The sequence below is a fragment of the Herpailurus yagouaroundi genome, unplaced genomic scaffold (assembly GCF_014898765.1).
Source record: "Herpailurus yagouaroundi ecotype Mexico unplaced genomic scaffold, PumYag 190, whole genome shotgun sequence".
NCBI classification, from domain to species: domain Eukaryota; kingdom Metazoa; phylum Chordata; class Mammalia; order Carnivora; family Felidae; genus Herpailurus; species Herpailurus yagouaroundi.
This window is the reverse complement of record NW_024412421.1, coordinates 24,053,629-24,080,914: the sequence shown is the minus strand read 5'-3', so window position 1 is coordinate 24,080,914 and position 27,286 is coordinate 24,053,629. Positions and strand designations below refer to the sequence as shown.

General features: G+C 43.5%; 3 protein-coding genes across 9 annotated transcripts in view; all 3 read right to left on the bottom strand.

The window, feature by feature from the left end:
- ZNF23 (zinc finger protein 23) overlaps positions 1-6,401 on the bottom strand; it is a 34,340-nt gene extending 27,939 nt beyond the window's left edge. For both annotated transcript variants that reach the window (XM_040443023.1, XM_040443027.1), the window contains exon 1: positions 6,303-6,401. The gene's annotated coding sequence lies outside the window, so the exon portion shown is untranslated. The remainder of the gene's footprint in view (positions 1-6,302) is intronic.
- Positions 780-23,346, bottom strand: ZNF19 (zinc finger protein 19). 6 transcript variants are annotated; one of them, XM_040443045.1, is made up of 5 exons: positions 23,240-23,346; positions 10,484-10,548; positions 6,963-7,089; positions 6,303-6,416; positions 780-2,268 (listed from the first exon to the last, which is right to left on the bottom strand). In XM_040443045.1, the coding sequence occupies exons 2-5, from the start codon at positions 10,514-10,516 to the stop codon at positions 1,166-1,168; spliced, it is 1,377 nt and encodes a 458-aa protein (XP_040298979.1). In that variant the 5' UTR covers positions 10,517-10,548; positions 23,240-23,346; the 3' UTR covers positions 780-1,165. The 6 variants fall into 6 exon arrangements, with proteins under 6 accessions (XP_040298979.1, XP_040298982.1, XP_040298981.1 ...); XM_040443048.1 differs by lacking the exon at positions 23,240-23,346 and adding an exon at positions 19,104-19,207; XM_040443047.1 differs by lacking the exon at positions 23,240-23,346 and adding an exon at positions 13,106-13,421.
- On the bottom strand, positions 18,509-26,780 carry LOC121009759 (zinc finger protein 19-like). Its single transcript, XM_040443052.1, is given in 5 exon segments — positions 18,509-19,649; positions 23,240-23,353; positions 23,911-24,015; positions 24,018-24,036; positions 26,740-26,780. Coding segments are annotated over 5 exon segments (1,032 nt in total). The 5' UTR covers positions 26,773-26,780; the 3' UTR covers positions 18,509-18,888.
- Positions 26,781-27,286: the final 506 nt, after the last annotated feature.

Here is a 27,286-nt window from a genome sequence, read left to right as displayed (position 1 = left end):
CATCTAAAGGGCCAGCTCTTTGTTTTCTTACTGAGACACCTCAGCACCCCTTCATATGAGAACCAGAGCTTTTCCTTGGCACACTAACCAGATCAAAGGGCAAGGTGGGCATGCTCTTCTAGACAAATTGGTAAATGCCACACTATTAAAGCTACAATAGCCTGGCATTTACCAGTTTAATCCCTAGAATAGCGTCCATTCCAAATAAAAACTGAGCAAACAAAATGACAGCTTTAAGAGTGGAAGCTTTTGGCTTTATAGTTAAGATTTATCTTGAGAATGGATTCATTGATGCAGACATAATTTTGTAGTAACATTGAAACTTGTCACAGAGCTTAAATAACTGAAAAAAACTGAAAAAAACTGAAAAAGTTTTTATTTATTTTGAGAAGCAAAGCAGGGGAGGGACAGAGAGGGAGAGAGAGAATTCCAAGCAGGCTCCATGCTGTCAGCACAGAACCTGACCTGGGACTTGATCTCACGAACTGTGAGATCATGACCGGAGCTGAAATCAAGAGTCAGACACACAACCAACTGAGCCACTCAGGTGCCCCTCAAATAGCTAGAACTTCTATATACTGGTGTCCTGATACAGCCCGTGCTCTTGAATTACAACGGGTTTTCCATTCTTATTACAATCACAGGAACTGCTGGAACACTAAACACTCTCCTTAAGATTTGTTATCCCTGAAGATTTTTGTTATGCTGGTAATGCTCTGTTGCAAGGAAAGAAAACCTACCCTAAACTTGCTTGAACAACAACAAACAAACACAACAGAACAAAAACAAAGCTAACTGTATTGGTTACTGGAATCAAAAAACCCAGATGTATTTCTGGCTTCAGATATGATTTAACGCAGTTGTTCAAACAGAAGATTCCAGGGTGATTGCTCTTCAACTATGATTCCTCTTTGACTCTGTTAACTTTATTCTGTCTCCACAAGAATCTAAGACTTCCTCTCCACTGTAAGACTAAGGAAAAAAAGAAGAGCATTTCTTCCTATTAATTCTTACCAAGTCCTGAGGCTCTAACTGGACCATTGTGGGCGAACTACTGACATCTGAACCAATAACTATAGCTAAGGGGAAGGAATCTGTGGCCAGGCCTGTGTCACACATCCCACTAGAGTAGAAGATGAAATCCAAAAGGAAATTTAGTGTACTATTACCAGTAAAAGGGGGTGAAAAATTCTGGGAGGCCAAAATGACAAATGTCCAGGACAGGTTTCTCTCCAGGGTAGACATGTTCATGATGACCTAGCCTGGAAGAAGTCCTAAAGGTTTTTTCATACTTGACACACTCATAGGGTTTCTGGCCAGTATGGATTCTTTGATGCTGAAGAAGATTTCTTTTGCTAGTGAAGACTTTTCCACACTCAGCACATAAAGAGGAAGACTCCTGAATATGGATCCTTAGATGCCTTTTTAATTGTTCCTGAGCACTAAAGCCTTTTCCACAATCTACACAGTCAAAGCGTTTCTCTATACTGTGGACTCTCTGGTGCCGAGTTAGTTTCGTATGAAAATTGAAGGCCTGCCCACATATTTTACAAGAATAAGGCTTTTCCCCTGTGTGAATACGTTGATGTTGGCTAAGATGAGAAGTCCTTCCAAAGCTTTTGCCACATTCATTACATTCATAGGGTTTCTCTCCAGTGTGGATTTTTTGATGTCGAAGCAGTGGTGAATTACCAACAAAAGCTTTTCCACACTCATTACACTCATAAGGTTTCTCCCCAGTGTGGATTCTCTGATGTATAACAAACTCAGAACTACTAGTAAAACTATTTCCACACTCTCCACAGAGATAGGGTCTGTCTCCACTGTGGATTCTCTGATGCCTGATCAGATTTGCATTATCATTAAAGGCTCTTCCACATTCTTCACACTGATAGGGTTTCTCTCCAGTGTGGATTCTCTGGTGCCGGATTAATGAAGAATTGCCATTAAAGGCTTTTCCACACTCATTACACTCAAAGGGTTTCTCCCCGGTGTGAATTCTCTGGTGTCTAACAAAGTAAGAAAAATAACTGAAGCATTTCCCACACTCCTCACATATGAAGGGTTTCCTTGCACAGTGGATTCTTGGAGCCTTTCCTTTAATATTTTTTACTGTGGAGATTTCCTGGTGTTTCTCCAGTTCACTGGTTTCTAGCAAGTTGGTTCCCTGAAGAACACTCTTCTGCAAACCATGTGACAACATGACATCTCTTTCTTCAGAAATTCCCTGTGTTGATGTGGACTCACTGTTAATGTTGGTCTCAGTATCTAACATAACAGAAAACACAAATGCCACCTGAGAATTATGCTAGAAACAAACTAACATCAAAAATTATAGGGCCTTTAAAACAAACAAACAAACAAATAAACAAAAAATTAATTATAGGGCCTTTAGAGATTACAATTCCAACCCCCACATCGGACTGTTAGCAAGAACAGGCTACTAAAATAAAAGTGCCAAGTATCACACAGAGAACAGTTGAGGAGAAACAGGGTATTGGTATACACAGCACACATTAGATTGCTTCCTAAGCTTTTCCAGACTCCATATTTTTTTAATGACTTCTCTCTAGTGTGTTTAATCTTCTGACCTTATCATAGTAATAGGCCTACAAAATATCAAAGGCAAAGGGCCCAAGAGCAAGTGGTGACCCTGGGGCTAGCAAGTACAAGAGAACAGAGTCAGGATACAAAGGTGATGCATGAACTGTTCTTTTAAAATATTCATACCCGGGGCGCCTGGGTGGCGCAGTCGGTTAAGCGTCCGACTTCAGCCAGGTCACGATCTCACGGTCTGGGAGTTCGAGCCCCGCGTCAGGCTCTGGGCTGATGGCTCGGGGCCTGGAGCCTGTTTCTGATTCTGTGTCTCCCTCTCTCTCTGCCCCTCCCCCATTCATGCTCTGTCTCTCTCTGTCCCAAAAAATAAATAAACGTTGAAAAAAAAAATTTTTTTTTTTAAAATAAAATATTCATACCCTGCAAATGTCCCAAAAGACTGGAGACACTGAGCATTAAAGGCACTAGGCTGTGGCAAGACAAAGAAAAAAATCACACTCAGAGGTTCTTAACTGCAGGACATCACCCCTAGAAGTTATTAACTGCAGGTCCATAGATGTCAATGAATACCCCAAAACTGCTGACAATTCCTGTCTTGTCATCAGACTCTCACAAAAGTCTGAATCTCAAAAATGCAGAGATTTTATATGGAAAGAATTCAGTTTACTTAGATACATCAAGACTGCAGAGCAGTCCTTCTCATATTAGCAAAAGGAAGAGAAACAGCCACCTATAAAATGGCATTTGTGTTCCAAAAGACTGGATGCCATTTTACCTAAGTTAAAGTCAATCTATTTTATACAAAATGTTAGACTAATTTTAACATTAATCTGGGTTATCTGGGACTCATCTGCTCATTAATCAAGTTCATCCTTTGAATGTGAGTTAAACAAGTAAGAACCCTTAAGAGGAAAGCAGTGGGAGAGGAGATGTCAGAGACTGAAGCAAATGGGAAAACCAGTAGTCTGGAAAAGGGTGATCATGACAATGGAGATCTGGTGGTCTGCTCTCATACCCTGCCTCCTTCTTGCTATAAAACCAGGACTGAGCAATCAATGACCAAAACACTCTATTTTCCTGCTACCTCATACTGTGCAATTCATCTGGATCAAGTTCCCCATAGCAGTTCTTCTAAGCAACCACATTCCTAGGTCTCTAGCCATTACCCCCACCTTCCTGCTGAAAGAACACAACTGCCCAGATGCAGTGGCCTCAATGTCTTTCCCTTCCATTTCCACACCCACTAGTCCCAAGCCATCCACTGCCCTCTCAAGTCACACTTCCCAGTCACCCCAATGCCATGTCTTCCCTTTCCCCTGCTACACTACTCTACCAGCTATATCATCCCTCCTTTTCATCACCAACCTCCTTCTGCAGGTCCTCAAATCCACTTGACCTGAACAATCTTCCCTTCACATCCAGCTTTTCTTATAGTAGTGTTTAATCAAACTGCCTACTCATTAGTTGAGAAATTGACATCGTGTCAATTTTTTAAATGAAATTCATTTTTTAAATGAAAACAATTTTTTAAATGAAATACACTAGCCTAACATAGAACAGTATTCACGTACATTGCAATGCCAAGGTAAATGTTGTTTCTTGATACTCCAGTCTCAGAGTACATAGTGAGGGTTTTGATGTAAAATGTAATACCCCATGAGGCTCATAATAAAAAAAAAGTTTGACAAACATTTGATATACTTATATTCCGTTTCTAAACTTACCAGAATAAACTTATCTAAAGTGCTGCCTCAATTTTGTCATCTCCTACTCCCTCCCTCTGTGCAAAATACCTATCCTGAAACTCCTACCTCTGGCTTCAGTTCCATGTTCCCTCATAGGGACCCTCCTCTGCCTATTTTCTCTTCCCTCTCTCTCAACAAAATTAAATAACCCTTAACACTTAAGATTCAGCCCTTTGTTCTCTCTGGGTGTCATTTCAATTAAAACTCTGGTAGAGTACACTTGCATCTACATCTGTAGACCTGACCTTTATCTCAGACTCTACATTTGCCTTCTCCATGGCCTGCTCTGGCCATCCACTTATACATATTCTAAAGGAACCTCAGACTCTATGCTCACATCTGAATTCACACGAATTAAAAAGCTCCTTTTATGTCATGACTTCCTAGTGTTATCTGAGTCAACTCTCCTCTTTGATGACCAAGTTTTGATAAGATCTGGTCGATTGTAGCTCCACACATACTCTTTCCTCTTTCATTTTTTTTTTTTTTTTAACTTTTTAAGTAGGTTTCATGCCCAGCACAGCACCCAACACGGGGCTCAAACTCATGACCCTGAAATCAAGACCTGAACTGAGATCAAGAACTGGGACGCTTAACCCACTGAGCCATGCAGGCACCCTTCCTTTTCCATTTTTGCAGTGCCACTATCCCCTATCCAATTCACTCACTCAAAAGTTAACTCTTGACATATAGTAATAGTTTAATAAGATTTTATTCCTTCAATTTCTTTCAGACCAATCCAAAGCACATACTATGTTAATACTTTGCAAATGCAACCAAATATGGGCCTGTGTCACTAGAGGCAAAGTCACTGTGACAGGGGTCACTGCTCCTGCTGCATGATTGGTTTTACCTGCTCTGTCATTTCCTATTCCCATGCCCTAAGTTCTTTAGGATAGAGCCCTCAGGTCCACCACAAACTCTGCAATCTAGATTTTTCACACAAAGTTCAATGGGTAAGACACCCCACTATATTCATCTCCATTGCTGGCTGAGTAAAGGGGGTGAGGGTATACTGTAAACTGCCAGCCCCAAATTCTAGGAAGTCTCGCTTAGGTTTGAGGTCTAAACCTCAGGCTCTTCCACTGCTTACTAGGATAGACAAATATTCCAGAAATACCCATTTTAAAATATGCTCCCCACTGGGGCACCCGGGTGGCCCAGTCGGTTAAGCATCCGACTTTGGCTCTGGTCATGATCTCACAGTTTGTGCATACAAGCGCCGTGTCAGGCTCTATGCTGACAGCTCAGAGCCTGAAGCCTGCTTCAGATTCTGTGTCTCCCTCTCTCTCTGCCTCTCCCTGCTTGTACTCTGTCTCTCTCTCTCTCTCTCAAAAATAAACAAACATTAAAAATAAATAAATAAAATTAGATTAAATATGCTCCCCCGGTGATTGTCCTGCATGTTAAACTGCAAAATTCTTCACAATGATTTACTGGATCCTCTATTGCTTTTCTCAAGCCAGATAATCCACCTTCTTTTTTTCCACGTGGGATCCACTGTAAGAAGTCAAATTTGGCACATACAGCCTGCCACTGAAGAAGCTTACCCGAGCTTCTACATGGGAATTCCTCCAAGTTCTCCTTCTGCTGTGCTCCCACAGCCCACTAGTACATACCAACACCAGTACTTAACACATTTTCCCCCCAGCTCTTTACATCTGTCTCCATAGCATGTATCATCCAGAACTTCTTAAAACAAAGCTTGGCACACGGCAAGTGCTGAAAACTGCCCTTGAACAAATCCATCCTGTCCAAAGAAGGACTACTAAAACGGGAAATGCTGAAACTCAGAAAAGAGTAATGGATTCAAAAATTGCATGAAATGATTAAGAGGAATTTGTTATCTTGATATGAGTTAAAATTAATGGGAAAAGTTTCATATTATTACCTATTAGGAGAAATAATCCATTTTATTTAAATCCTTCCCAGCATGGTTCATTTTAAAATACACTGCTCTCTCAAGCTCTATAGTGCCTGTTCTCAACCTGCCTCACTTACCTTCACAGAGGTCTTTGGTCCTCTCTGCAGATAGGTTATCCTGTGCCTCTAGGCCCCATGGCAAATTCCCTGCCTCCAGAAGCGAGATCAGGGCAGGTCTGGGAACTTGATATCCTGAAAAGGGGAGAAAGTGGTACCTTTCAGACATATGTCTGCTGTGTCAATATAAGGAAAACCCTAAGAGCCTCCATAAGAGTAAGATCTGCAGAAGAGGGCTCAGGATTGGGGAAAGCCAAGATTCTGATAAAGAAGAAACTGAGCATTTATGACTCTTCCTACTCAAGAGTAGGTAAGTTACTGAGATCCTATAAGACATATATGTAAACACAGGGAAGGGGTCACACCCTTCCCTAGACGAACTAAGAATTTAACTCTGGCAATGGAAACTACGTATTCCTTACTGCACAAAGCCCCTGGGAGGATGGGATGTACTCTTACCAGGGGATAGCAATTCCATACATTGGGACCAAACTGATCCAAGATCTCTCCCTATCTACCAACCTTTGAAGTGGGTCATTCAGTCTCAGCCCTGGAGCCACACACTGGAGGATACCAGAGACAACCACTCCCTCTCCACAATGCACACCCAGCCTATTAGGAGAAAACAAGGAAGGAAACAGGAAAGCATACACCTGAGTCCCAGGAGGAAAGCAACCTTACCCAGGGATGTCAAGTTCCCATAATTCTCCAGCATCACACTTCTGTACAGGGCCTTCTGTCCAGGAGAAAGACCAGTCCATTCTGTCCCAGTGAAGTAGACAGCCACGTCCTCAAAGGTCACCACCTCCTACAACAAGAAGTTCCTGCTGCCCCAGAGCCAATTCTCTGACTCGGCCTGGGTACAGTATGAGGGAGGGGTCCTATTAGGGATGACTAATGAGAAAAAGTGAAAGAACTGGATGTTAGACCATTAAAAGACTTTCTACAACCAAAAACCTAAAACTGCTCTAACAGAAGAGCTTGCACTAGAACATAAATTGTACTATTATAAAACACAGTAACATTTCAAAAACCTTAGAAAGCTTCCCATCAATTGAGCTTCCTAAAGCAGTTTCTTTGGTTTTGTAACTACTTTTAATCTTTTATTGTTATACCTACAAATGGACATTAGCTTCAATCGGTCTAGACACCCACTCACAGGTGGCATGTCAGGACCTGTTTTCCCCTTCACTGCCTCAGTGCCCAGCTAATCCATGTGTTCCCAGATGTGTTCATTCTGCCCCAAACCTCAAGCCTACATTAACAAGAATAATTTCATGGTTTGCTCTGATGAGCCATTCTCATCTAAGCCCCATCTGTGCTTGAAGAACTATCCTGCCTGTGCTCAAGAACGTCCAGCAGAGAAAGCTTAGTGCCGCCTGGAGCAGTCTATTCTGACAGACTTCCTGATGTGTCTTCCTGGGAGAATATACTTCTGGAATCAAATTGCTTCTGGGCAGCTCTTTTAGCTGCTTTTCTTTATATCTCCAAGACAATCTATAATAGCTTCTACCAGCCAAGTCTCATGATTTTTCAACAGCCCCAGTTTCCCTTCTCTGATGGCCCTGAGGCTCTATCTTCCCAGAAAGTTCTAGCATCTGGTTTATTTTTTTTTCAACGTTTATTTATTTTTGGGACAGAGAGAGACAGAGCATGAACGGGGGAGGGGCAGAGAGAGAGGGAGACACAGAATCGGAAACAGGCTCCAGGCTCTGAGCCATTAGCCCAGAGCCTGAGCCTGACGCGGGGCTCGAACCCACGGACCGCGAGATCGTGACCTGGCTGAAGTCGGACGCTTAACCAACTGCGCCACCCAGGCGCCCCTAGCATCTGGTTTAGATCCTCTCTATACTCCTCAGACTTTGGTATCAAACTGGTTACCTAAACATGCAAAGAATATCCTCCCACCTTCTTATGCCTCAACTGATTCTGTGGATCCCCACCTTCCACTAGTCCCAGCACTGCCTCAGACTCCCTGGTGACCTAATATGTCTGACCCACCAACTACACCAAATTTATCTTCAAACTGAAACTGGCTCCTTTTCTAAATCATATAAACTAATTGGCACAGTGAGCAACAATTTTGTTTCCCTACCTCAGTTAATGGTACCAATCTCAGCCCAGACTCCACTGGAAACTTGAGATTTCACCTAGACTAACTCGCCCCCAATCACTGCTCATTTCTGGCATGCAGTTGGTAATCAGATCCTGCCAGTTTCACCACCGAAATATTTCTACAGTCCAACTCTTCTTCACCATCACACAATCAGTACACGAGTTCAATAGCTGGGGGACACTTAAACAGCTCCAATTCCAGGCTGTCCTGCACTGAATCCATCCTCTGCCAGCACATAAAGTCATCAATTTAAAATGGCTCAGGTCATGATCTCACAGTTCATGAGTTCGAGTCCTGAGTCAGGCTCTGTGCTGACAGCTCAGAGCCTGGAGCCTGCTCCAGATTCTGTGTTTCCCTCTCTCTCTGCCCCTCCCCAGCTTGCACTCTCTCTCTCACTCTCTCTCAAAAATAAACATTAAAAAAAAAATTGTTTTAAATGACACCCTGGGGTGCCTGAGTGGCTCAGTCAGTTAAGCGTCCAACTCTTAATTTAGGATCAGGTCATGATCTCCCGGTCCGTGAGTTTGAGCCATGCATTGGGCTGTTTGGACAGTGTGGAGCCTGCTTGGGATTCTTTCTCTCCCTCTCTCTCTGTTCCTCCCCGAATTTGTGGTCTCTCTCTCTCAAAAATAAATGAACTTAAAAAAATTTTTTAATGATAACCTGACCCAGTCAACTCAATGACTTAATGAGTCACCACTAACCATAACAGTGGTTCTCAAAGTGTGATTCCCAGAGCAGCAGCAGCATCAACTGAGAACTTTTTGGAAAGCAAACTGATAGGCCCCACTGGAGAGCATTTCTGCTTCAATGAGCCCTCCAGGTAATTCTGGAGCACACTAAAATTTAAGAACCCAGGACGAGAGGATAAAGTCCAAGCTCAGGAAACTGAACTGCATCAGGTGACAGGCAGACAGTGAGAAGGAGGCACAAGATTGTACACAGAGAAACTAACTGGAATGCTCTGCTGATAAAATTCCAGAGAAGGAATGACAAACCCTGAAAGATGGAAATACAAAATACAGGACAAGTGGAAGAGATAGCAGGCAGAAGGAGCTGGACTTGGTGCCTCTCTAGAAGTGGTATCAAGGGAGAATAGGGTCAACAACTGCTCAGCAATCCGGAAACTGAGTGGTCAGGACAGTGATATGGTGGTACCAGTGACTCACCAGTACTTACAGAAGATCAGAAGAGGGTGGAAACTATATGGAAGATACTGTTTGGATTAAAGTCAGGGAGAGGGACCTGCCAGATGTCAGAAATCCAAGACTGGGACTTGGGATATGCTTCATGGATGCTAAGTCACTGGATAAGTAAATCCCAGGATGAGGAGATGGTAAAGCAACGCAGCAACTCACCAGTCCAAAAGTGAACCACAACTCAAGAAATCAATTTCCTAGTCCCACAAATGTAAGGTACTTAATGTTCACTTTACAGATGAAGTCTGTTAAGACACAAAGAGTTTAACTGATTGGCTCAAGACCACCGAGGCCCGATGGGATCCCTAAATTCAGGTGACCTGCCCTAATGCAGATTTGACCTAGTGCAGCAGATATCATAGTCTGCTGCTGCCTCACCTTAGTCAGCAGCACTGATCTTAAGAAGGATATATTTTCCTTGATTGTAAAGCCCAAACTTCTTTCTTTAGAAGGACAAATACTATAGACCCCCTCTTCTTATCTTCCTCCTACCAGCCCTCTTCTCCCACCTCCTAAGAATCTTGCAACTTCATCGATCTCGATCACTCCTACTAACAGTGGATACTTCTACCATCAGCCCAAGTCCCTCATTCTCACAGATCCCTCCTTTGTGGTCCCTACTGAACCAGTTCAGCAGAGATCCTTGGAGTACAGGAGGCTGTACTTCTGATTCCCTGGACACTTTCTCCAGCCAACACTTGTAGGACTCCTGGCTGCTCAGCCCCTCACCATCAACTTTCTCCCCAACATTCAGTCCTACTAGAAAGACTCAAGAGGTACTTTCCCACTGATTTGGTTCTAAGAGTCTTGCCAGAATTATCCCTCTCATAACCCATTTCCTTCGGATTAGATCTCTCGAAGGTTGACCTGAGGGAGTCATAGCTCACCTGGTGCCAGGAGTTCAGGGGCATGGCTGCCATCACCTGGGCTCCCTCTCAGTGAAGGGCAGAGGCTGAGGGAAGAAACAAAGAGAACCATGAGTGAGCTTGGCCCAGTCAAAGGCTCTCCTTTAAACCAACAAACCTGCTTGCCAGTAATAATACCAGCCATCATTTACTGAATGCCCACTGGGTAAGTGGCATATATTTCTTCTTTCAATCCACACTATACAATGAAGTTTGAATGCTGAGGAAACAGATTTTGAAAGAGTAAGTAACTTGCCCTCAGGCACCAGAGCAATGCTGCCTGTCCTGCATAAGACATGAGTACAGGGGGAATAGGAGTACACACAAGCAAAAAACAAACAAACAAAAAACCCCAAAGAAACAAACAAGTAAGCAAACAAACTAAAGCAAAACCTAACAAGAGGAAAAGGAAACCCAGACCCTTATTTTTTAAAAATAAACTTTTACTGAGAAACATAACAAGTTAAAAAAATAAGTTTTGGGGCGCCTGGGTGGCGCAGTCGGTTAAGCGTCCAACTTCAGCCAGGTCACAATCTCGCGGTCCGTGAGTTCGAGCCCTGCGTCAGGCTCTGGGCTGATGGCTCGGAGCCTGGAGCCTGTTTCCGATTCAGTGTCTCCCTCTCTCTCTGCCCCTCCCCCGTTCATGCTCTGTCTCTGTCCCATAAATAAATAAAAACGTTGAAAAAAAAATTTAAAAAAAAAAATAAGTTTTGGGGCGCCTGGGTGGCGCAGTCGGTTAAGCGTCCAACTTCAGCCAGGTCACGATCTCGCGGTCAGTGAGTTCGAGCCCCGCGTCAGGCTCTGGGCTGATGGCTCGGAGCCTGGAGCCTGTTTCCGATTCTGTGTCTCCCTCTCTCTCTGCCCCTCCCCCGTTCATGCTCTCTCTCTATCCCCCCCAAAAAATAAATAAATAAAATAAGTTTTGGATGTAAAATACACATCCCTTCAGTCAGTCTTCACTATAATCCTCTGAATTTTCTTCTCCCCAAATGAGAAAACAAGGCTAAGAGAATAATTCTCTCTACCAAGGTCACAAGGTGGTGGATGAATGAATTTGGATTCCAAACCAGATCTGTCAGAATTCCAAAGGCCATGTTCAGTAACTACATTAAATCACTTCCCATCATAATCCCAAGAGGATTTCTTTTAAAACCTGATAAAGTGATTCTGAAGTTAATATAGAAGGATAGAGTCACCGAGAAAATTCAGGAAAAGAATCAAAGGGGAAGTCTTCCTTTTCTTGGACCTTGGGGCAGGCATCTTTTTGCTCATCACTCCCTTCTGGGACCCAGTGATTACCAAAACTCATTAGCAAAGGACCCTGAAAGGCCACCTCAACATGCAAAATGTCTGGGTTATTATTTTAGTCGTATCCCCTACAGACACTGTATTCTTGCTAAGCGGTCATATTCTGCCCCAAAACCAGCATGTTCCCTAACTTCACTGCATGCTGTAATTTCCTGCTGGCCTTACATTATGCCACCCTTCTTGATTTAGCCATTCTGGCCTTCTTTCCGTTCCCTCTACGATGCTAACTCGGGATCTTTATACCTGCTGTTGTCTCTGTATGAACTACTCTGCTCCAACCTTAGGATCTTTTTAACGGACACTCTCTGCCTAGGATACTCTCCAGCAGCCTGACCCTTCCCGCAGGTAATGCCAGGTCATCCTTCACATCCTCTACAAACCAAGTCAGCTCCCCATGTTAAACACTCCACTCATACTTTGTTCACTTTCCTGTATACCACGTCTCCCAGATAGAGATTATACTCTTGCATTGATTTGTGCTTTCTTCACTCAACATGGTGAAGACTTCATTCATTATGGTAGACTTCATTCATTCCAGGCCAAGTGTGAGATATAGTGGAGACAGGGGAAAAGGGTGTAACCCCTTTTGTCATGGAGCTCAGTCTGAAGGACAGGCACACATTAATCAACGAATCTCATAAATAAGATCATAATTGTGATTACTGCCCGGGGAATCTATCCTAGATGGGTACATTTAGGGATAGGAATTAACTAGGTTAAAAAAACAAAAAACAAAAAACAAAAAAAACATGTTCTAGAGGTGAATGGCCAGGAAGGCCGTAGCAGAGCCGAGGAGAGTGTGCTGCAAAACGAGCGGATACAAGTCGCATAAGAGGACGCCATGCAGGGCGTTAGTCTTCGACCGAAAAGCAACCGGCCGCAGCCAATGGGTTACAAACAGAGTGAACTGGTCAGATTTAATGACTACGTGACTCCCATTAAACGGAAAGCTCCCTGAAGGCGGAGCCCACGCTGGTGTCCCCTACAACTGCCTCCCGGGAACCCCGAGCACCAGCTGGCCTTCGGCTGCTAGGTCAGGAGTGGCTGGCCCAATGAGCAGGGCTCTACAGCTGCGTCTGGCGCACGGGGCGTCTCTTTTCCAACCACCGCCTCCTTGTCCCAGAGCGGGCGCCGCGGGCCGGGGCGAGCGACGGCACCCGAGCGAGGGCGGCGCTGGCCCGCGAGCGGCCTTCACTGGCCTCCTCCACGGCTTCAGGGACCAAGGCGGCAGCCTCCTCCGGCGGTGACGGGCGCGCCGCTAGCGGAGACGACCGGGCGAACGAACCCACCACTCACCTCAGAAAAGGCGCAATGTGCGGCGTGACCGGAAGCGCGTCACTGCGGGGCCGCCGGGCCCGCGCCTCACGTGCTTCCTCTCTAGGAAGCCAGAGCGCGCCGCTCAGTGGTTCCCTGGCTTCACACCCCAGGCCGGGCGGGCGGGCGCGGCTGGGACCGCGGTCCTCGGAGACCCGGTAAAGGAGAGGCAGCTGACTGGGGTTTTCCCTGATCTCTAATCGAAATGTAGCATTTCCTTCAATTATGTGTTGGCAACAAACCCCAGTACCATCAGCAGGACCGTGCCTTTGTCACCAATAGAAATCACAGATACTTTCATATCGCCTCACAGTTGATGCAGATATCTCAAAATACGAGCTATTCTCTTCTTTAATTCGAAATTACCGTTGTTGTTATTAGGGCTCACCTTTAGATCTTGTCATTTGATTTCATCACAGTGGTAGAGACACGTATATTAATTACTGTATCACAGGTTTATTTTTTAAGCCATTTAACTGTATTTTAATATAACTAGTTTCAGAGTGGTCCACAAATGTCATCTCACTGCCAAAGAAGTAGTAAAGCCAAAAAACCAACCAAACTAAAAAAAAAAACACCTGTCCTCCTTAGGGGTAAAGATCCAGTCACATTAAGAAAGACCAGGACTGTGAAGAAGGGATACTACTGCAGAACTGTTTAGGAAGTGAAAACAGTGGAGATTTTTTAAAAGATTGAATAAGATGAGGGAGAGTGAGCAATTGATAATAGCCATAAACTTGGCTTGACCTGATAGAGAAAGGTGTCATTAACTGAGATTTAGTTAATTCAGTAATTCAGGAAGTGGAGCTGCAAGAAGACTACCGAATTCGGTTTTAGAAATACTGAATACACATACACACTTGGTTTTATTAAAATGTAATTCACATCCCATACTAATTCATCCATTGAAAGCACAAACGACACTCAATAGTTTTTGGTATATTCACAAAATTGTGCAACCATCGCCACAATCAATTTTAGAACATTTTCATCATTCCCAAAAAGAAACTCCATAACCATCAGCATTAGCATTCATTTTCCATTTTCCCTGGAATAGGCAGAATAATGTTCCCATCAGGGGCACCTGGGTGGCCTGGTATGTTAGGTTACGTGACAAAGAAGCATTAAGGTTGCAGATGGAATTAAGATTACTTATCAGCTGGTTAAAAAAAATTTTTTTTTCAACGTTTATTTATTTTTGGGACAGAGAGAGACAGAGCATGAACGGGGGAGGGGCAGAGAGAGAGAGAGAGAGAGACACAGAATCAGAAACAGGCTCCAGGCTCTGAGCCATCAGCCCAGAGCCTGACGCGGGGCTCGAACTCCCGGACCGCGAGATCGTGACCTGGCTGAAGTCGGACGTTTAACCGACTGCGCCACCCAGGCGCCCCACTTATCAGCTGATTTTAAAATAAGATTATCCCAGGACACCTGGGTGGCTCAGTGGGTTAAGTGGACAACTCTTGGTTTTCCCTCAGGTCATGATCTCATGGTTCATGAGTTCAAGCCCCACATCAGGCTCTAGGCTGACAGCATGGAGACTGCTTAGGATTTTCTCTCTCTCCATCTCTCTCTGCTCCTCCCCCTCCCCCACATGTGCTCGTGAGCATGCTCTCTCTCTCTCTCTCTCAACATAAATAAGCATTAATAAATAAGATAAGATTATCCTGGATTATCCAGATGGGCCCAATGTGATGAGTCCTTAAAAGTGGGAGAGGTCACTGGAAGAGAGAACCACAGAGGGGACAGAGAATGAGAAACTAGTCTTATCATTACTGGCTTTGAAGCTGGAGGAAAAGAGCCATGAATCAAGGAACTGGAGGATATTATGCTAAGTGAAATTAGTCAGTCAGAGAAAGACAAAAATCATATGACTTCACTCATCTGAGGACTTTAAGAGACAAAACAGATGAACATAAGGGAAGGGAAACAAAAATAATATAAAAACAGTGAGGCGGACAAAACAGAAGAGAATCATGGAGAACAAACTGAGGGTTACTGGAGGGGTTGTGGGAGGCGGGGTGGGTTAAATAGGTAAGGGGCACTAAGGAATCCCCTCCTGAAATCACTGTTGCACTATATGCTAACTAATTTGGATGTAAATTATAAAAATAAATAAATAAAAGCCCAACAAATGTATACTCTAAAAAAAAGTCTTTATTGTTGATAATTTTATTATTGTTTACAATAATGGAAACCTAGATGTTTGTTCAGTGGCAACACTTGGGAAGAGCTGGATTTTTTTGCATGGGGGAGGGGGTTGCTATACTTTTAAACTGCACAAACTCTCAACAACAACAAAGAATACCCCAGTGAGGAGAAATGTTTCAATTATCTCTGGTAAATGGCCATCACAGAGAAGCAGTGTGATTTTAGTTGTATTTTGAAGTGCTTTGGACAAACCACATACTGTGGCTAGAAGATGCCTTCTAGCAAGGCTTGAACTTAGGTGCCTGTTTCTCCATGATATTTTATTGATTTTTATACAAGTTTTGGTTTTTTTTCAAATCATTTAGTAATTCTATCAAGACTATTCTAGCAGGTGAAGGCCAGGTGAACAAGTACTGTCACAGGTGACTCCTGGGGAAGAATCAGCAGTTAAACAGTGTTGCCTATTGCCCGCATAGTCACTCACATTTTATAAGTCTGAGTGCATACTACTCTGGTCTCTTGATATTTAGAGAGAAATTTACTAGAATTTTGCATATGAATTTCCCTGACCAACACTCTAATCCAATGTCCTAAGACCTTTGTATGAGGAAAAGCTAGCCATCCTGAAATCTTCTTTTTGCTTAAATAGTCAGTAATTTCCACTCCCAGTTGTCTAGTCTCTTGGTGAGTCTTCAGGGTTAATAAATAGCTAATCGGTGCAGGCCTATTGTACCACCTACAAGAAAATGTATACTCATCATCAAACATAATTATCTTAAAGCTTCAGCCACTCCTCAGATTCCACTGGGAGCCACCTTCTCCCCTGGTCACCTCATGACCTGAATACCCAGCTCTCCCTCTAACTCCTTTGTTACCTGTCTTTAACAGCACTGCAAGATCAGGGGACCCGGGTTATAGTGTGTGATCATGGCACATTTGCTGTTATTCCTGACTTTAAAGTAGGGGGGAAAATATCAACTTCCCTCCCAGCTCTCTAAAAAGCCTAGGACTGAAGTTCTAGTGGGACTTCAATTTCATGCACAAAGTCATTTTTGCCTTGGCTACCCAAAAACGTACAGCTAAGCTCAATGTTTTGTCGCAGTGTCTACAATGAGAGAGGATTTGATGTGGATTACTTCCTTACAGCTGAAAACATACCAAATAGTGATAGAAAGAATGTCTTCCTTCCAAGATTGAGCACAAAGCAGGTATGTCTGCTCTTACCACTACTATTCAACACCATACTGGGAGTCCTAACAAGTGCAAGAAGGCCAGAAAAAGAAAGAAAGGGAATAGATTGAAAAGGAAGAAATAAAACTGCTACTATTTGCATGAGGACAAAACTGCCCACAGAGAAAATCCCAAAGAACCTACACAATCTCCTAGAATGAACAAGTGAGTTTAGCAAGGTCACAGAATCAAAGTCAAGGTACAAAAAAGAAAAAAACCAATTGTTGGAAACTGAAATTTCTTTTTTCTTTTTTTTTTTTTTTTTTTTTTTGGTGGAGAACGTGGGCATCGATCCCACCACCTCTCGCATGCCAAGCGGGAAACTGAAATTTCTGATAATAAAATTTGCTACAATACAATTTTAATAAATTTTCAAAAATAGTACCATTTACAACGCCACACAAAAAAATCATGAAATATTTAGGTATAAATCTAACAAAACATGTCTAAGATACACCTGCTGAGAACTACAAAATAATGACAAATGAAAACACTTAATAAATAGAGAGAGAGAAACACCGTATTCGTTGACTGAAAAACTCAATATTGTTGTCAATTCTCCCCAATTGATCTATATATTCAAAGCAATCCAATCAAAATCCCAGCAAGACCTTTTGTAGATATCAACAAAGTGATTCAATTGTATGTCAATCATACAATAAAGCTTAAAAAGAAAAAAGAGCAGTGGAGAAAGGAGGGCAAAACCGTGTAATGGTTAGACCATGAGCTCTGAAGTCAGACTGCCCCGGTTTGAATCTCTGCTCTTCCACTTATTAGCTGTATCTTTGGGCAAGCTACTAAACTTCCCTGTTCTTCAACTTCCTGACTGAAACAAGGTAACAGCATCTACTTCAAAGGCTGCTGGGAGGATTGAGTTAATGTGGAGTACCTAGCATAGGAAAGCACACAAAATGTTACTGGCTGTTAGCGTTTATTAAAAGGACAGCTATAACAAACAAAAGGCTAATATTCTGCAATGACTAGAACAAACAAACCTTGACTCAAGTAACTTCAACCATTTCTTTGCCTGAATCACTTTTGGTGTGTCTGCAGAATTACAAGTCCATTACTAAAAGGAGATCTCCCAGTGTCTTCTCCACTTGGGTGGACTGCTGTCAAATAAGGAGCTGGTAAAGCTGTCTTCTCAGGGCAAGATTTCAGACAGCAGGGTAAGTCTGGAATTGAGAACTGTCATGACAAGTAGTTGACAGTACAAAGTGGCATGGGAGGGAACAGGGCACAGACTGACATGCATCCAAAGAAGAGGACTAGCTCCTTATTTTTACAAAAACATACCTTAGGATCTCTCTAGATGGGTGAAGACTATTTTGATTTTCATGAGTGGGGGCAGGCAAGAGTGTTGCAAATAGTATCTAGTGGGCAGAAGTCATTGAGTAAGCTAAACATCCTATGGTGCATAGGATAGCGCCAACAAAAAACTATCAGGTCCCAAATGCTGATAGTGTCAAGTTTGAGAAACCCTGCTTTAGATGGATAACCCAGGCCATTTCTTAGGTTATAAGGTAATGGCAGACATGCTATTCTAGGCATTATAAGGACAAATGTCAAGCTTTTGCATGTAAATATATGAGTAATAGAACCATACAGATTTTGTCAACCAACAAATTTAAGAATGCCAAGGAGCATATATTGAAAATATTTTAAACAGGATACATTATCTGGGTAAAAGTCAGGGCTAATAATTTGTAAGTGTCAGTAAGAAACTATAAATTACAGGGGCACCTGGGCTCAGTCAGTTAAGCATCTGACTCTCGGTTTCAGCTCAGGTTATCTTAAGCTCGAGTCCTGCTTCAGGCTCCACAATGAGAGCACGGAAACTGTTTGGGATTCTCTCTCTCTCCCTCTCTCTCTGCCACTCCCCCATTTTCTCTCTCTCTCTCAAAATATATTTAAAAAATTAAAAAATTATAAGTTAGCAATATTGATTCAAGAAGAAATAGACAATGTAACTGGCTCAATGCCACAAAAGAACTTATAAAGTACTAAACATCTCTTCTCTTTTACTACCCCCAACAAAAGCAACTGGCCCAGCCAGCTTTATTAGGTGGATTTTTTTTTTTTCCAGATTTCCAAGGAACAGATAACTGCTAGGCTTCTGAAACTGTTCCGAAGCACAGAAAAAGAACAGCCTCATAGCTACTTCTAGCAATGCTGTATAAGTCAATTCCCAAATCTGGAGAAAGATGGAAAAATGGATGAACCTGGTCACCTGAACCTATCATTGTGGCAGAGGGAAGGAAGAGTATAGATGGGCTAGACTAGACCACAAGTACCACCCTTGCAGTGGGGAACAGAGCCACACCTATACCACAACAATTGTTGAGTGAGGGAAGAGTAGCTTTCCAAAAAAAGGAAGGCAGTAATTACCATGAAAAGGGGGTAAAAAATGCTGCGAGGCCAAAGGAACCAAGGTCCAGGACAGGCTTCTCCCTAGGGTGGGCATACTCAGGATGATGTAGCTGAGAGGAAGTCCTAAAGTTTTTCCCACACTTGAGACACTCGTATTTCTCTCCACTGTAGATTCTCTGATGCCGACTTAGTGTTGGCTTAACAGTGAAAGTTTTTCCACACTTCTTACCCTCATAAGGTTTCTCCCCAGTGTGGATTCTCTGGTGTATAACCAACTCAGAACTACTGGGGAAGCCATTTCCACACTCCTTGCAGAGATAAGGTCTGTCCCCACTGTGGATTCTCTGGTGCCTGATTAGATTGGCACTATTCTTGAAGGCTTGCCCACATTCTTCACACTGATAGGGTTTCTCTCCAGTGTGGATTCTCTGGTGCCGAATTAATGAAGAATTGCCATTAAAGGATTTCCCACACTCCTCACATGGGTAGGGTTTCTCCCTAGTGTGGATTCTCTGGTGTCTAACATAGTAAGAAAAAAAGCTGAAGCATCTCCCACATTCCTCACATCTGAAGGGTTTCCTTGCACAGAAGATTCTCTCATCCTTTCTTTTAATATTTTTCGTTGTGGAGATTTCCTGGTGTTTCTCCAGTTCACATGTTCCTGGAAATTCACTTTCCCGAGAAACACTCTGTAGCAGCCCACGTGATATCACATTTCTTTCTTCAGAAATTCTCTGTGTTGATGTGGACTCACTGTCAGTGTTGGTCTCAGCATCTGACATGAGAAATGGAAGACACATGCCACCTGAGAATTATACTAGAAACAACAGAGCACTGAAATTATAGGACCTTTAGAGATTACTATTCCAACCTCCGTGTAGCCTGCCAAAAATACAAACCTATTAAACTGGAAGAGCTAAGTATGACAGAGGTCGAAAATAGAAGCTGTGGAACAGGAAATGGGATTTTGAACCCAGGTCACTACACTTTCCAACAATGAAGACTACTTCCTAAGCTTCTCCAGACCTTCATGTCCCTATTAACTTGTGACTTCATAGTACTTAAATGCTTGAAAATGCTCATGGAAGAAGCAGCACGGGATCTAAGAACAAGAGGCAACACCTGATGGGCTACAAGAGTTGAGTGTATGCCATCTAACTGTTAGAAATGGCTGCGTGTGTGCTGTTGTTGGGACTCAAAACGTGTCTGCTCAGCTAGTCGGAAAGGGGGCAATTTGCTTTGAGGCAGGAGACTGCACAATGCCCCCTTTTTCATAGTGAGGAACAGGAAAACCTCAGGTGAGAAACAGACAACAATAACAGCCTGTCCAGTGACATTTGTATTTCCAAAGACTGGAAGATGACATTTTAATTAAGTTTGTTAAAATTTGATCCATTTTTTGGGGCGCCTGGGTGGCGCAGTCGGTTAGGCATCCGACTTCAGCCAGGTCACGATCTCGCGGTCTGTGAGTTCGAGCCCCGCGTCAGGCTCTGGGCTGATGGCTCAGAGCCTGGAGCCTGTTTCCGATTCTGTGTCTCCCTCTCTCTCTCTGCCCCTCCCCCGTTCATGCTCTGTCTCTCTCTGTCCCAAAAATAAATAAACGTTGAAAAAAAAAAAATTTTTTTTTAAAATTTGATCCATTTTTTTTTAAACTTTGAGTTCAATTTCATATTTAAGTGTTGATCTTTATCAATCTGTACTCTTGTTAATTAAACATCAGTATGCTAAAAGCAGATATTAGCATTTTTATGCCTTTTGCACAATAAAATTATGTGCAGAATGCTTGTTCATCTTTCCTTTTCTTTACAAATTAGCTGTCCTTGATCTTTTTTTTTTTTTTTCAACGTTTATTTATTTTTGGGACAGAGAGAGACAGAGCATGAAAGGGGGATGGGCAGAGAGAGAGGGAGACACAGAATCGGAAACAGGCTCCAGGCTCCGAGCCATCAGCCCAGAGCCCGACGCGGGGCTCGAACTCACGGACCGCGAGATCGTGACCTGGCTGAAGTCGGACGCTTAACCGACTGCGCCACCCAGGCGCCCCTAGCTGTCCTTGATCTTAAACCACTAGAACATAAGCTTCAGGAGAGCAGGGGCTTTGTTTTCTTTCTTGCTGTATCCTGGGTGTCTTGAGCAATTCTTGGCACACAGTAGGTACTAAATAAATACAATAAAATAAATGATTGAATAATTGCTACTCTGTATACACAAGCATACAACTTATATACTGCAATAATAAAATTATTATGGCTCAAAAATAATTGTATCTATGTTATAATGGCTGATCTACTTGTTTTGGTTAATATTTCCCTTTTTCAAAATGTTTTTTAAGATTATTTATTTATTTTGAAAGAGAGAGTGAGCGGGGAAAGGGCAGAGAGAGAGTGAGAGAGACAATTCCAAGCAGGCTCCACGCTGTCAGCACAGAGCCTGAGGCAGGGCTCGAACTCACCAACCATGAGATCCTAACCTGTTCCCAAACCAAGAGTCAGATGCTTAAGTGACTGAGCCACGCAGGTGCCCCTGCGAAGTTCTATTTTAATAGGGAGTGGGGGTTATCTACCAAGTTCTCTGTGTGTGTGAATTTGAGTGGGCTTCCTCAGAAGGGAAGTGCTGGGACACAGGAACAAGGAGACAGATGAAACTATGAACAGCAAAATAATCTGAAGCACAGTGACCAGAATAATGTGGAACCTGGAAGTCAATTATCAATTTCTCTTGCTGTTTGGTAAAAAGCAAGTGTCACATTATCCAGATTAGAATAACAGATGACAAGGAAACCCTTCTCCTTCCCTGACACCCTAGAACCCTATCATTCGACTGATCAGGTTCCCCACAGCGGTTCTTCCAGGCAATCACAACTTTCCCTAAAGCCCCACCTGCTCCCTTACCTAACTCTCCAGTCACTGCCACCTCTTCCTCACTGGGAAAACCAAGACGGCCTCAAAGGTGCTCCTCAACCTCCTCGCGCTCCACTCCCACACGGTGGCGCCCATTTCCCACCTTCCCTTTAGGGCTGCGCCTCTCCTCTCCGGGCAGCTCTTCCCACTCCTCTAGCGGAGCTCAGCAGGTATTTCCTCTCCCTTCTCCCCTTTCACTTCTTCTTACTTTCGCTATTCAGGTCCAATGGAGGGTAGTTATCTTTCCCAGACTAGCTTGATTTTTCTTTTTAATTGGCTGAGAACCACTAGTGGGTCATGAAATAGATGTAGCGGATTGTGAGCAGAAATCTTTCACTCAAAAATAAAAATATTTTATTTAACCCAATATATCCAAAATACTGTTTCAACATAAAGTCAACATAAAAAGTATAAATGAGATCATTTATACTTTTTTTGTACTAAATCTTCAAAATATGGTATTTTATACTTTTAGGACATTTCACCTTGAATTAGCCCCCCTTCAAGTGCTTAAGAGTAATTTAATAAAGCACACATAGCTAGTGGCTACCATGTTAACAACACAGAAGTCAACAAAAGGAAGTCCTACTTAGGCTTTCAGTCCTAAGCCTCGTGTTCTTTTTCTTTTTAAAGTTCATCTATTTTGGGGGGTGGGTTGGGGCGGAAAGTGAGAGAGACTCCCAATCAGGCTCTATGTTGACTACTGATCAACACAGAGCCCGACGCAGGGCACCCCCTAAGCCACATGTTCTTGAACGCTAACTTAAAAAGAAGAATAAATGCTCACAGGTGGACCTCAGAAATATCCATTTTAAAATAACACTCCCCAGGTAATTCTCCTGCACATCAAACCATGAAGCTCTTCACAATTTTATGGTGATATACATGATTAAGGTGTAGTGATATCTCACTGTGGTTTTAAATTGCATTTTCCTAATGGCTAATGTCAAGCATCTTTTCATTTGTGTTCTCTTTGGTGAAACATCTCTTCATACCCTTCACACATTTTCTAACCGCCTGTTTGTTTTTATTGCTGAACTTGAGAGTTGTTTATATACTCCAAATTCTAGTCCTTTTCCAGATATTATATTATGCCAGAAATTATATTGGATCTTTTATTATTCCCTTCCTCCAGCCAGACTATCTTCCCTTCCCACTCCTTCTGCAATGCATTCTTACATGCTGAACACAGAACACATGGCCTGCCACTGAAGGAGTGTTACCTGATCTTCTAAGTGAGAAATCCTCTAACCTCTCCTGCTGTGTCCCACAGCCTGCTGCACATATACCACCAGCACTTAACACATTCTCTCCATTTTAGCTCTCTACATCGGTCTCCATAACTAGTATCCTCCAGAGCTTCTCCAAGAAGTTCCATTTTGGCACCCAGCAAGTGCTCTAAAACTTGCAAACCATGCATCTAACAAAGGACTGTGGTTGATGGTTCTAAACCTGCCTCACCTACCTTGACAGACATCATTGGTACTCTTTGCAGGTGGATCATCCTGTGTCTCCAGGCCCCAAGACAAATCCCCTTCCTCCAGAAGTGACATCAGGGCAAGTCTGCAAACAGGGTATCCTGCAAAGGAGGAAGAAAATGGTGCTGGAGGGGAGTTCGCGTTAGTGCTCCTGAGGTACCCTGTAACCTTGTGTCTACAGTCGGAGGAGGAAACCCCAAAGCAGCTTAGTAAGGTTAAGGCCCACAGAAGTGGGCTGGAGGGTGGGGAATTTTTGATCAAGACGAAACTAAGCATTTGTGACCTCTTCATAAAAAACCATGCAGAGTTTGTTCGTGAGATCCTGTAAGACATTGCAAGCACGGAAAAGCAATGAGGGATGTCTTCCTTAGATCACAGGGAGAGCTGAAGGCATGAACTTCAACAGAGGATGTTTCTTTCCCACAGTGCCCTCCACAGAAGCCCTATGATGGGAACTGTTCTCACCAGAGAATGGCCAAACCCACATTAGACCCAATGTAACCTCAGACTTCCCCCTCCATCCCTGCCTGACATATTCTGGGGCTGAGGGTTTAGGAATTTTTGCCCCTGCAAATATGTGAAAGGTTGTGAGATTCATGTCACAATCCACCCTACCCTTGTCCAATGAGTCTGAGTCCCAAAGGCAAAGTGGCCTTACCCAGGGAAGTTAAGTTCCCATAATTTGTCAGCATCATTTCCCTGTACAGGTCCCTTTGTGCAGAAGAAAGGCCAGCCCATTCTGTCCGGGTGAAGTAGATAGCCAATCCTCGAAGGTCACCACCTCCTAAAACAGAGGTTCCTGCTGCACCAGAGCCAATCCTCTGGCTCAGAGCCAGAGTGTGGGGCCCAGGGGACAGTGTAGGGGCTGAGGGAGAGTCCCGTGATGGGCAGGAAATGAGGAGTGACAGGACACAGCCCTGAGTGCTGATGAATGACCACACCCATAGCCAGCAACTCCAAGACTGCCTTCACTATCAGAGCCTCTTCTAACTGCACATGAGACTATTACAAGAGACAATGTCACAACACAGAAAACTAAAACAGAATATCTTTTACAAATTCACCCTCCTGAAGTAAACCCTCATCATTTCTGCGCATGCTCTTCTGGTCTTTCAGATACTCCATGAACAGATGATTGGACTCCAACTGTACCTCTCATGGGTGACATCCCTCAATGTCCCTGCTACCTGTCCTCACTTTACTGATGAGAGTCCAGCCCAACCATCCTGCTCTCTGCACTTACCCACAGTCCTGCTGTGTGTCCACATCTGTCTGCCCTACCCCAATCCTCACACCCACCTACTGGGAACAGTCATGGTTTGTCAGAAAGGGCCCTGTTCCCTGAAACCTTCACCTGATGCACAACCTGGCTGTGCCACCACCCCTCCACCCTTAACAAAAGGGGGTGTTCTGCCCCTCCAGCAGAAAGGACTCTGGTGTTGGAAGAGCATCCTCACCTCCAGGGAGTCTTCCTAGGACAAAGTGTTTCCTGATTCTAACTGCTTCTAGGTGGCTCTTTGGCTATCTCTCTTTATATTTCTCAAATATTATGTCCTCCATCAACCAAAATGCCTACCACCCCGAAGTCTTCCTTCTCAGACGGCACCAATGTGGTCCTTCTCGTCTCCCTGGTGCCTTCCCCTTGTGGACATGATCCTCCCTCCAAGGTCTCACATGGTCCTGGCATCAGTCACATGCCTGCCTCAGATGCCCTAGTGATCTACATGTCAGTTATGTTCCTGACATGTCCAATTCTAAACTCATCACCCTCCCTAAAATGGCTACTTCTAATTCATATGACCTGCCTAGTACAAGGAGAAACAAACAAGTGCTCAAACCTGATGCTGGTCATTATCTTGATCCTCTGTCTCAATCAGTAGCACCACTTTCAGCTTGGTCTTCCTGGCTGGAAACCTGAGTATCATTCTCAACTATCCCCCTAGCCACTGCTTAGTTCTGGTAAGCAATCAGCAATCAAATGCTGCCAATTCTATCCCCTAAATATTTCTTGGATCTGATGCCTATGCAACATCATTAATCACCACATAATTCAAGTCCTCAGCAACTGTCCTTTGGACCAAGGCAATGGTCCCTAACTCCAGGTTTATCACCCAAATCCACCTTCTGTCCAACACCTATTACCATCTTTGTAAAATGCCAATCTGACTTCAACTCTCTGGGTTAAAGCTCTTAGATGGATCATCATACAATAACAAACTCAAATTCAAGAACCTGAGCCTGAGCTCTATAGGCAATAAATGTCAGATGACAAGAAAGCCCAAGACAAGACAAAGGAAACTACTGACAGGCTCTGCTGACAATATCCAGGAAGGGGATGATAAAATCAGGAGAACCATACAAAGAAGAGACAAATGGTTGCTGAGACAGGAAAAACAGGATTTGGATTGAATGGACAAGGTGACAAAGGAGACTGAACAGTCAATAATGACTAAAAATCTAAAAATGGTGACCAGGGATGGTGGCATGGGGATACTAGCAATTGGCAGAAGTGCAGGAGGAATGGGAGGGGCAAGGGATACAATGAGTTGTGCTTTGATGTGTTGAGATTAGGCTTCCAGGCAAAGCAATATTAGCCAAAAGGAACCCACAGACAATGGATGATCTGGGAACGGTACTTGGGATAAGATCACAGATGCTGAGATGTGACATAGAGAAGTCCCAAGAAGATAGAGCCCATCAAGCAGCACTCAACAACCCACCACGCTGCAGAGCTGAAAGGCACCTGGCAGAATCTTTTTCCCTAACCTGGAATGAATAGCATTCCTGCCATCTGACAGATGAGGTCAGCTGAGGCACAAAGAGGTCAAGTGATTAGCTCAAAGTTACAATGCCCTGGAGGGCTGATGGGGAATTACTCTGAAATTTCCTATCACCTAGTACCATGTTTCATATTGCAGCATGCTGCTTCCCTCAACTGACTCTCAAGACAGACATTCATTAAAAAAAAGAGAGAGAGAGAGATAGACATTCACATGCCCTTCCTGAACCAATTCTTTCGTCACTGATCCTGAACCCCCAACTTCACTCTCTTTTTGGAAGACAAATGGTATAGGCCCCCTTCTTTTCTTCCCCTTACCATCCCTCTGGTCCTGCCTCCCAAGAACCTTGCAACCTTGTTAATCTTGAACACTCCCACCAAACACTGGATATCTCCACCGTCAGCCTGAGTCCCATATCTCACGGGGTCCCTACTGAACCTGGGGGCCCTCCAGCTCAGCAGAGATTCTGGCAGTGCATGAGGCTGTACTTCTGATTCCTACTCTCTCTAGCCATCTCCAGCCATTGTTTCCTGCACCCTGGAGTCTCAGTCTATCATCATCAGCTCTCTCCCCGAGCATCCAGTCCCACTGTGAGGATGAACAGGGGCATCTGCTTTGGCTCTAACGCTTTTGCCAGAATTGACCCTCTTATCTCTCATTTCACTGAAATAAGATTTCTTGAAGGATCTGAGGGAGTCTCAGCTCACCTGGTGCCAGGTCTTCAGGTGCATGGCTGCCATCACCTGAGCTCCCTCTCAATGAAGGGCAGGGGCTGAGGGAAGAAGAAGAGAACCAAGAGTGAGATTGACCCAGGCAGTGACTTTCGTTTAAACTTGCAAACCTGCATTAGCTGCTAATAACAACTGACAGTCACTCTACCTTGCAATGTGCCAGCTTCAGAGCTCAGCACTTTCCATTCATTATAGTACTAGCAGATATGTAAAACTATTGTCCTCATTTTGCCAAAAAAAAAAATAAATAAATAAATGAGACTTAGAGGGTTTCAGTAATTATCTTAGGCCACAAGAGCTGTATTCATAACCACTAGGTAGTGCTATCTTTCCTACGTAAAACAATACAGTGGGGCAAAAATACATACAAACAAAAGCAAAACAAATCAAACCTTAAAAAAAAAAAAAAAAAAGCCAAGGGAGCACATGGGTGGCTCAGTTAAGCATCTGACTCTTGATTTCAGCTCAAATCATGATCTCATGGTTTTGTGAGTTTGAGCCCAGCTTTGAGTTCTGTATACTG

Excerpts from the sequence above, each read along its gene's own strand:
- ZNF19 (XM_040443045.1), bottom strand. The coding sequence starts at position 10,516 with ATGGCAGCCATGCCCCTGAACTCCTGGCACCAG. Across the intron at positions 7,090-10,483 it reads CCCTGAACTCCTGGCACCAG|GAGGTGGTGACCTTTGAGGA; the intron begins GTGAGCTATGAC and ends TTCTTGTTGTAG. Across the intron at positions 2,269-6,302 it reads GACCAAAGACCTCTGTGAAG|ATACTGAGACCAACATTAAC; the intron begins GTAAGTGAGGCA and ends CTGTTATGTTAG.